General features: G+C 34.2%; 1 protein-coding gene across 2 annotated transcripts; it reads left to right on the top strand.

Moving 5' to 3' along the window:
* The first annotated feature begins 3,350 nt into the window (after positions 1–3,350).
* Positions 3,351–10,903, top strand: LOC134282385 (endonuclease V-like). 2 transcript variants are annotated; one of them, XM_062764784.1, is made up of 9 exons: positions 3,351–3,552; positions 4,567–4,702; positions 5,325–5,502; positions 6,791–6,925; positions 7,095–7,134; positions 8,224–8,336; positions 8,490–8,558; positions 9,437–9,565; positions 9,705–10,903. In XM_062764784.1, exons 2-9 carry the CDS (start codon positions 4,614–4,616, stop codon positions 9,756–9,758), a joined length of 807 nt encoding a protein of 268 aa, XP_062620768.1. In that variant the 5' UTR covers positions 3,351–3,552; positions 4,567–4,613; the 3' UTR covers positions 9,759–10,903. The 2 variants fall into 2 exon arrangements, with proteins under 2 accessions (XP_062620768.1, XP_062620767.1); XM_062764783.1 differs by having other exon boundaries at positions 3,352–3,552; positions 4,530–4,702.
* Positions 10,904–11,453: the final 550 nt, after the last annotated feature.

Genomic DNA, 11,453 nt, shown 5'->3' with positions numbered 1-11,453 from the left:
GGAAGAAGTTTCAAATTTTGCTCAATTGACATTTGCCTATTCACACGTTTATGTCACCCAGATAATTCCACATAAAAAAAAATGTGTCCCAAAATCGATACAGCGTATTTGCTCCATATAAAAACAGGTAAAGATTATTTCCATCCTTATGAGTCGTCCGCATGGTGCAGTGGTTTGAGCGTTCTGCTCTAGACTCGCGATGTAAGGAATTGATCCTTACGTCACGGGTTCGAATCCCGCTGTGGGCCGTGGAGACCGGTCCTTCGAATGAGACCGTATACCAGTAAACCGACGTCCCGTACCGCAGTAGGTGCTGGCACGAAAAAGATCCCTCCCTGCTCAATGACCTGAGTGCCGAGAATAGGACAAAATTTGCAGTTCTCCGTCGGCAAGTGGTGGCGTCTCCATATGAGTGAAAAATTATCGAGAGGGGCGTTAAATAATCATGATCAATTAATCTTTCTCATGAAAATATTAAACCTTTCATATATAAAAAATAATCTTAAAATTCATTTTTAAAAAAATGATAAAGGCGATAGAATCATCATATGGAAACGGAGTGGGGGTACGTGCTTTACTAGTATTATTCTCTATTGAAAAGTTGATGGCGTAATACTCTTCCTTGAGGTGGGAGGGGGTATTAAAACGAGCCAAATTATCAAAAGGGGCTTTACCAAAGACTGACTTCTGTGTTTGTGGTCATTGCTGTACATTGCTCATACGTCAGTGTACAAAAATATATTTCAGTTTTTGGTTATGATTTTCCAGTAACACGAATCTTCATTCGTATAATTTCTTATTTTAGTTTAGGGTGTTTATTCTCTTTTAAAAGTTGTCTTGAAAACTCAGTCTTATTTTGGTTTTGAGTTCCAGTACCATTTGTATTAAAAATCCTTATATTGGTTTTGGGATTGGGGTTCCAGAAACATTTATTTTAAAATTTCTTGTTTTGGTTTTGGGTTTTGAACCTGATTTTTTCCTTCGATTTCCAGATGGTCTTTAATTTTAGAAAGGCAGCACATCGACCTTTTGCTGTTCTAGTTTTAAAAGAAGTTTCATGCCACCGTAGCCAAAGATTAGGGCTCATATAGTTTTTTCGTGTCTGTGCGTCTGTCTGTTTGCCCTAAAAAATCTTGCCCATCATAACTTTTTATTAAGTGGAGCTATGACTTTTTATATTTCACATGATTATGTCTATTCCTTTTGACAAGACTTTTCTTTGGGTACTCATTTGCCATTCGGGGGTATCAGTGTTTCACAAACGCATCTTGTTTAATTAACTTTCGAGCCTTTGATTCTTTCTTCTTCGGGAACTGTGAAAGAGGATGAGGAGAGGTAAAGAGGTCTCAGATTCCTTGCAAGACCTAACCCAGTCTTTGCTTGGGCTCGTATTGAACCTTTGGATACAATAACTATGATTTTCAAAAAAAAAGGGTCAATCGGCAAGCAGAAACTAAGTTCTAAAATCAGTTATGCGAAGGTTTAAGTTTCTCAAAAGTAAGTCCGTTCAAACTGCTACATGTAGGTCAAAAGAATAAAAAATTAAGGTTGTTACTTAAAAAAGATTTTGTGTAAATAAATATACTTGGTAATTATGAAAGTCCAAGCATCAAACATTCAAAAGTTATCCTGACAGAAGGTTAATTTTTCTAAACGTGGATCAAAGGTCTTAATTGTCACAAGGAATATTCCTGTGAAATTTCAAAGCCGTAGTGCCAACTGTGCAAATGTTATGTCCTTAACGAGGCCCAATCTACTTGATCTGCGCATACGTTTTAACGCAGCGTCGACCCAGGCACGTCACAATACCCTTGACTGCCGTCACAATTTAACACAATAACGTCACAATTAAACTGACGTCAAATTGCGCTAAAATGTTTCGCTGATCTTGCTTACCTGGTAGCTCTATAGACTATGCATTGAAAGCTGGCATTTCTATTATTTTTTCTTTAAATATTTAAATTAATAAACAACCTTGGAACCTAATTAATTTTCAGGAATCAATTTTTTGGTACAGATTCATTAAGTTTATCTTGTTTTATTTCAATTTGTGAGTTTAAAAAAACAAACACTGCAACCAAAAGTAAACGACTTTAGTCTTTCTCTTTGAACGTGTTGAAGTGTTTATACACACTCTTTTTATTGCGGACTTAAATATGCATGGATTATCTTCAGTTTTAAAAAATAAAATAAGTCTATGAATCATTTAAATGCAACCCCCCAAATATTTTATTTTTCTATATATTACATGATATTAGTAAAAATCGCAATTTTGTCGCCTTTACCCCCCCCCTCCTCCCTCTACCCCTTTTTTCCATGTAAAACATTGTCGCGTGTTAAGAGAAAAATAAAGCATGGCGAGAAAATTATTTCATAATAATGTAAGAATTATTTATTTTTTTAGAAACTAATAAAGTATTGCAATCGTTTGTTGGTGTTAATATGTAAACCCATTGCGACCTATAAAATACGTAGTTGGATAGAATAAATCCAAATTTAGTGTTTTGACATGCCCCCTTTTCACTGCAATAAAGGCTACCTCCAATTTTCTTTTCATTTTTTATAAGAAGAACGAAAATTGCATGATATATGTGAAAAACAAAGAATTTCCTCATGTATTTTTTTTAATTTGTAAATTTCTTTGTTTATTGAAGCGTTTTAGTATGTAATTGTGTATAAAAACACGACAAATGGTCCATATCTTGACAGTGCCCCCATTTCACTACAATAAAGGCAAGGTAACAAAATTTCATTCTAATTTTTCTAAGCATAAAACATACAAATATATTTCCAAGAATTAAAATTTTTTATCATTTCGTTTTCGTAATTTTCAACTAGATCGGGCCTCGTTAAGTCGCGGGTTCGAATCCCATGTGCTGTGGGACTTGGAGACTGTCCTTCGGGTGAGACCGTAATAAACCGAGGTCCTGTGTCGAAGTAGGTACTGGCACGAAAAAGATCCCTCCCTGCTAAATGCCGAGTATAGGACAAAATGTTCAGCTCTCCACCGGCAAGTGGTGGCGTCATTAAACAATATACAATCGATCATTCAAATATTATGACCAAGGATAAAGTTTTTTATAAAAGTGGGTCAAACTATAAGGTCGAGGCCAAGAGGTCAAATTTGTTGGTACCTAAAGAAAGGTCTTGTCAGAAGGAATACATATTTCAAACTCCAACCAATCATTTATGGGCAGTGTTTAAAAAGTTTTAGCGGACAAACAGACAGACGGACAGGACAAAAATTTACCACCGAATTTTCTATTATGGGGGCATAAAAAACAGAACAGATTTATGAAAGAGCAGAGACTATATACTGTATCTTATATTGTATGTTCTATATGTCTATGTCCTACATGCGTCACTTTTCGGAATTTACATTTCCGATCATTTCGATTCCCAACGTGAAAGAAAAAAAATAGATGATGTCTCTTTTGTTTACAATTTCACAACATGGACATTTCCAGGATTACTAGTAATTTCATCATTTTTTCTTGAATTAAAAAGAATAATTAGCATACACAGCGTGACATAGCAAAACTTTCTAGCCATGTAAGTATTTTCTTGTTGATGGAGTAGCTGTTAAGCTTGCAAGATTGTAAGCTGTAAACAGAGTATGTGTAAGGTACTTTTCTCAACACAAGTCCAAAACTTTGCTCTTGTCAAGAGTTTTGATGTTTTTGCTTCGTAAGTAAAAGTATTCTGAGATATAAATAAATTTAAAACGATATTTTACGAGTTTGACATACGTATTGTTTGGTAACAGGTTCGTTCGCCCGATCTACCTGTTCGCCGGAGTCCGTTCGCGCAGGGTCCGTTCGCCCAAAAATTTCTTCGCCCAAAATCTTGTTCGCCCTATAAAAGTTTCGCCCAATACTTATATATTATATATACTTATAAATTAACTTATTTGAAATAAAGATTAACTTGTATTTTTATTTCCTTTACGAACTTAATTAGGCTACTTTTTCTCAAACCAAGAACAATGTTTATAAAGTCTTAATTAATTTTTGATTTGATTGTAATGCATTTATTAATGATTTGGTGTTTGCACTATAGTTAATTAGATGACTAATATCAATGTTAATTGGGGGGATACACCCGTGTTGTTTTTACGAATTGGGCTATGTTTTGAAAACAATTAAGGGACTGACACGTTAATAGATCCCTTATAGAACTGAGCAGCGGATCCTGAAGGTTTTACCTTTGAAGAATCTCCCTTTGATCTCAAAAAATGATTTATAAGAAGATGGAAGTTGAAAATTCAACATTCAACTATCAACCATGGCAGTATTATTTCGAATGTACCAAAAATGTAAAAAGAAAGTCATTATATTATATTCTATATAAAATTTGGGCGAACGGACCCTGTGCGAACGAGAAATTGGGCGAACGGACTCTGGGCGAACGAAAAATCGGGCGAACGGAATATCGGGCGAACAATTTTTAGGGCGAACAAACATGGAACCGTATTGTTTCAGGTTTTTAACTTCATTGACTGACTCATTCTTTTATTGAATATTTTGCAGAATGATCGTGTAAAATCAAAGAAATAGAACACAACAGGTTAAACCACTTCGTTTGAAAGGTCATCATAAATCAGATAAAACAAAATGGATGGTGACCTGGTTGAACAGGATAACCCTGATTATGGTGGAACGCTCGATCCTGTTCTAGAAGCATTCAAGTGCAAATGGGAAAAGTGAGTACAGAACTATATTTTTACATAGGTATGTAACAGGAAAGGAGAAAATGTATGGCTGGACTGGGAATCGAGCCCGGGACCCCTGCATCTCCAGTCAGGTGCTCTACCAACTGAGCTATCCAGGCTGATATCCAAGGCCCAAACCATTACATTCCTCCCTCCTTAAATGGTCTTCGCCCTCAAAGACACAACCCAATTTCTTTTTACCCCTGGCAGGACTTTCACCTGCAATTCCAGGGGTGGTCAACAGCACCAAATCTTTAACAGGAAAGGAAGAAAATGTGTGGCTGGAGTGGGAATCAAACCCAGGACCCCTGCATCTCCCATCAGATGCTCTACCAAATTAACTGAGCTATACTTAAATTAGTGAAGGTTCCTTTATGCCAAAAGTGCTAAAAATGCACAGTCAAATGCAAAATGTTTGCAGTATATCTGATCATTTTCATGTGGCAATAATGCTGTTCCATTAAACACCAGTCAATTTGTCTGTATGTTCACTTGTGTGTTGATTGCAGAGAATGAAGCCAGTTTGATCATTTAAGCTTGTTTGAAGGTAAAAATATTATCTTGCATTTAATATAAGACATTTTGAGTTTTTTCTTAAATTGATTTAATTCAGAGAGCAGCTGGAGATAAAGAAACAAATCAGTTTAGAAGATGACATGATAGTTAAAAAGATGCTGTCCCAATCATCAGAGGAGACATTTTATATTGGGGGCATGGACATTTCCTTTGTAAAGGGAGATGATGTTAATGCCTGTGCTGCACTGGTTGTCTGCTCTTTTCCTGATTTAGAGGTATGGATTAATAAGTTAATGTACAGATGGACAAATGTAGCACAAAATGAGAGATTTATCGAGTTTAACGAGGCCCATCTAGTTGAAAATTACGAAAACGGAATGATAAAAAATTTTAATTCTTGGAAATATATTTGTATGTTTTATGCTATAAAAATTAGCATGAAATTTTGTTACCTTGCCTTTATTGTAGTGAAATGGGGGCACTGTCAAACCATTTGTCGTGTTTTTATACACAATTACATACTAAAACTATTCAATAAACAAAGAAATTTACAAATTAAAAATAATACATGATGAAATTCTTTGTTTTTCACATATATCATGCAATTTTCATTCTTCTTATAAAAAATGAAAAGAAAATTGGAGGTAGCCTTTATTGCAGTGAAAAGGGGGCATGTCAAAACACTAAATTTGGATTTATTCTATCCAACTACGTATTTTTAGGTCGCAATGGGTTTACATAACACCAACAAACGATTGCAATACTTTATATATTTAAAAAAATAAATAATTCTTACATTATGAAATAATTTTCTCGCCATGCTTTATTTTTCTCTTAACACGCGACAATGTTTTACATGGAAAAAAGGGGTAGAGGGAGGGGGGGGGGGGGGGGGGGGGGGTCAAAGTGCGTTAAAATTGCGATTTTTACTAATATCATGTAATATATAGAAAAATAAAATATTTTTTGCATTTAAATGATTCATAGACTTATTTTATTTTTTAAAACTTTGAAATAATCCATTATTTAAGTCCGCAATAAAAAGAGTGTGTATAAACACTTCAAAAAGTTCAAGGTGAAAAACTAAAGTCGTTTACTTTTGGTTGCAGTGTTTGTTTTTTTGCAAAATGCACAATTGAAATAAAACAAGATAAACTTAATGAATCTGTAAAAAAATTGATTCCTGAAAATTAATTAAGTTCAAGGTTGTTTATTAATTTAAATATTTAAAAAAAAAATAATAGAAATGCCAGCTTTTAATGCATAGTCTATAGAGCTACCAGGTAAGCAAGATCAACGAAACATTTTAGCGCAATTTGACGTCAGTTTAATTGTGACATTATTGTGTTAAATTGTGACGGCAGTCAAGGGTATTGTGACGTGCCTGGGTCGACGCTGCGTTAAAAGTTAAAACGTATGCGCAGATCAAGTAGATTGGGCCTCGTTAAACACATGCATTCAAAGACATTTATTTGTATATATTTTGTGCGCTCTATGATTCAGTACCTACTTAATTAAGTCATGACTATTAGAATTTATTAAAATCTGTTTAAATATCAACAGGTTGTGTATGAAGATTATCAGATGGTGAAACTTACACAACCATACATTGCTGGGTTCCTGGCTTTTAGAGAAGTGGAATTCATGGTTCAGTTATATGAGAATGTAAAGAAAAACGAACCTAAATATACACCACAGGTAAAATATATTAGCCAAACTAACAATTTCACGTGTATGTTGTCAAATATCATTATATGTATTAATTATGATCTTGCTGATAAAATGGTTGAGTGTCAATGTAAAGTAAATATTGTTGGTAAATTATTTACTTTTACTTGATTCATGTAGTTCGTAATCTGTGTTGCAGGTGATCATGGTCGATGGAAATGGAATATTACATCACAGAGGTATGCTGTAATTTCAAAGCAACAAGAGATACATAACTGTTACAATATTTAAAATAGTGTTTAGGTGGTATTTTTTGGATTATCATTTTACCTAGGTGCAGGTGCAATATAAAATCATTTTATATGTTAATTTGTCATGATCAAGTAGGAATTAAAAGTCAGTTGATTGTTATGTGATTTGCTATTTTGGATTATAATATAAAATGATGAAAATAAAGCATTGTAAAAGAAGCCAGTAACATGTATGGTTGCTATTTTTGGACTGTTAATCTATCAAGGTTTTGGATCAGCTATTAGAAGTTTTAGTTGCAGTCCCTTTCTCTCTTGTTTTGTCTGAATCATGTCAGAGAAGCAATTAATACATTGTTTGGTCTTTATTTTTGGACTGTTGTTTTATCTAGGTGTAGGAGTGGGCTGTCAGCTATGAGTGTTATTTTTGGACCGATATTTTATCTTGGTGTAGAGCAGCTGTCAGCTAGAAGTGTTATTTTTGGACTGTTGTTTTGTCTAGGTGTAGGAGTGGGCTGTCAGCTAGGAGTGTTATTTTTGGACTGATATTTTATCTAGGTGTAGGAGTGAGCTGTCAGCTAGGAGTGTTATTTTTGGACTGTTATTTTTGTTATTTTAGTAGGAGCAGCTGTCAGCTAGGAGTGTTATTTTTGGACTGTTATTTTTGTTATTTTATCTTGGTGTAGGAGCAGCTGTCAGCTAGGAGTGTTATTTTTGGACTGTTATTTTATCTAGGTGTAGGAGCTGGCTGTCAGTTAGGAGTGTTATTTTTGGACTGTTATTACATCTAGGTGTAGGAATGGGCTGTCAGCTAAGAGTGTTATTTTTGGACTGTTATTTTTGTTATTTTATCTTGGTGTAGGAGCTGGCTGTCAGCTAGGAGTGTTATTTTTGGACTGTTATTTTATCTTGGTGTAGGAGCTGGCTGTCAGTTAGGAGTGTTATTTTTGGACTGTTATTTTATCTAGGTGTAGGAGCTGGCTGTCAGTTAGGAGTGTTATTTTTGGACTGTTATTTTATCTAGGTGTAGGAGCTGGCTGTCAGTTAGGAGTGTTATTTTTGGACTGTTATTTTATCTAGGTGTAGGAGCGGGCTGTCAGTTAGGAGTGTTATTGGATGTACCTTGTCTGGGGGTGGCCAAAAATCTCCTGCAGGTTGATGGCATTGAGAAAAATGAAAAACATGCTGAATTGGTAATTATTCAATTAAGTAAAAAAAAATAAATTTCAGCTTGCAAGTGTTTACCATGGACTCCATATCATTTAAAGTAAAGTCAATCTGTTATTAAGTGTTAACAGTAAACACACATTTGCATGATGTATTTATAATTTACATGTACACCATAGATTGCAAATTTGAAGAAAAGCGGAGACAGTTTTCCTCTGGTCGGGGTATCAGGAAAATACTATGGAAAGGTATGTTGCTATTATATGATATACATTGTATTATATTAACCAATATTTTCCGTTAACATGCTCCCTTAATTAAGCATTGAATTCATATTTTTGGCTGTCTTTGGTTCTATAACACACCTGGCCGTGCCGACAAATTGAATACCGCGTGTTAGCACGGTATGATAAATTTGTCGGCACGGCCAGGTGTGTTATAGGACCGAAGACAGCCAAAAATATGAATTCAATGCTTATATTTACATTCTCTAATTTTCCTTCTTCATAATTGCTTATTCCGTTTATCTTTATTGTGAATTTAACGCCCTTCAAAACTGACGCGGTTAATAGACGTAAGAGCCGTTTGTGACGTCAGATGACGTTGCAAAGTTAAATAACGCAAACAAACATTGCAAGGAAAAAAGTGACAAATTAATTTTAAAAGCACATTTGTAGTACGAGTTTTTACGTTAATTTGACAGGATTATAATTTTTAATTAAATTGAGTCCAAACATTGTGCATTTTGGTGTTCCCAGATTATAGAAAATGCATATAGTTCCTACTGTGTATTCTAACATGCGGTGACAAGGTTTCGCGTGTGTTATAGAAATTTGAATGTCGTGGATTTCTAATGAATTTCATAAGGAAAAATGCATGGAATGTAAATATTTAATGGTAAACTCTGTTAACCTACACAGTGGTACTTGTGGGGTTATCATTCTCCTGGAATTTTCACCTATGGTGCCATTATTTTTTGTTTTAATGCTGGACATTAAAACAAATAGCAAACTCTGCACTTGGTTTTAAAAATACACAAACTAATCAATCTAATAAAAATTTGATTATTTATTTTACATGAACATTAAAATCATATAAATAACAAACAAATTCTATCTCATTACAGGGACTGAAGGGCTGTGAAGGAGCCACTAAACCTGTTTATGTTTCACCTGGACACAAAATCAGCATTGAATCAGCAGCATTACTGGTACACCAGTGTTGTAAATTCAGGGTCCCAGAGCCAATCAGAAAGGTAGGAAATATACATCTATTGACTGGGTCTGGATCATGGCTGCTTTCTAAAAGAGTTTATCTTGATCTAGAACTGCTGAGAAGAGCTAACTTGTTCCTACAGCCATGAATTTGTAATGTGCTGCTTTCTGTCATTGCAGGCTGACATAAATTCCAGAGAGTATCTACGTGTCAACTTTAAAGGTGATTCATAGTACCATGGCAACACGGAATACATGTATATCATGTCCGTATCTTTGAATAGAGAATACATGTATATCATGTCCGTGTCTTTGTTTATAGTTAGCACACTTGTATGGACAGAATTACAATATGTTGCAACAAAGTTGGAGGGGATGAAGCTATTAATGCACTCATGTGAGATACTGTAAATCACTTTTTATTCGTGAGAGCTCTATTTTCACATAATTACGCGAGACGGTATGCTCGCGAAAATTTCATACTCGCGTATAAAATCATTCCTAAAGATTATATAGAGAAATGACCCTAATTCGTGAAAATTTTGTCTCGCTAATAAAGAGTTGATGACTATTTCGCGAAAATAAGGTGTCGCGAAAATTAAGTGACCTACAGTAGGGTATATGTATGAGTGTGAATAAATAAGTGTGTCCTTATAATGGAAATGTAGGCAAGTATTAAATAAATTATTGACATTTGTGGATGGATGTGCTGTTTTCTTAGGGAATCACCACTTTGCATTGTCCTTGTTTATGTCTGTTGCCAAGAGATTCAGACTTTGACTGCAATATTGTTTTTATTCAGTACATTGAAAAGTTGTTGGAATATTATATACCATGCACTATGTTAATTGTTGAATGTTCAAATGTGATGTATTTAATCAGCCTTTTGACTTTAATCTAAAATACTAAGTATCAGTAGACATTGTGCAAACAAATGTCCTTGTTTTTTTTTTTTTATTTATGCTGAAAAATTGATGCTAATAATCATATAAGGGTTTAAGTCAAGCAACTCACAAGAGCCATATAGGGCTTGTGTACTTAAGTACATATTGACATTAACTTATTTACAATCTAATTAAAATTAGATCTTTGATCCACTCCAACTAGATCGCTACTTTTGTGGTGGATCAAAGATCTAATTTTAATTAGATCGCTTAATTTGTGTATTTTTAAAACATCTTAATGAGATTTTACACTCATTAAATATCATGTACTTTAGATTTTTAGTACATATTTATGTATATGGATTTATTTTTATTTATATATGTTTGGGCATATTACATATTGTATTATTTTAATCAATGTTTACAAGATTTACAATACATGTCTGTGATAAAAAAAATACATCCAGCAAGTCTGCATACATATCAATAAACATCTAGAGTATATAATGTTTGTGTTTGTTGTTTCTGCTTTGATTTGGGCCTTACTCAGTTGATCAATGTGTTAAATTCTAGTAATGCACAATTACTTTTTAAAAGTGTTAATTAAAGTAATATATCAGGTACAATAAAGATGTACAGTGAAAACCCTTTATTTAGACCTCAATGGGACTGAAGAAAAAGCTTTGAGATGCCAAGGATTCCCTATATCAGGATAAAAATATATGTGATTTAAGCTGTTTGGACTTTCAAATCATAATATATCCAAGGTATCGGAGATGTCAGTGTTCGAGATACCAAAGTTCGACTCTATATTTATTTGTTATACTTGTAACTTATTATTTCTGATAAGTTAATAATACAATTTTAATGAGACTGTAGAGTAGATCTTCGTTTTTATCAAACCATGCCCCCAGGGGAGGGTGTGATAATTACTAAATTGTTGGTTTTGTCCAGTAGAGATTTGGGAAATAAACCCCCACTGTGACTTCACTCTCCCCTGGGGGCATGGTTTGATACAAATGAAGATGGTTTACTGGGTTGTGAA

This window comes from Saccostrea cucullata, unplaced genomic scaffold (assembly GCF_032062105.1).
Source record: "Saccostrea cucullata isolate Sc308-1 unplaced genomic scaffold, CSIRO_AGI_Scuc_v1 ctg312, whole genome shotgun sequence".
Lineage (NCBI taxonomy): Eukaryota > Metazoa > Mollusca > Bivalvia > Ostreida > Ostreidae > Saccostrea > Saccostrea cuccullata.
Note: the sequence above shows the minus strand (reverse complement) of the source record. Positions and strands in the feature narration are given on the sequence as shown.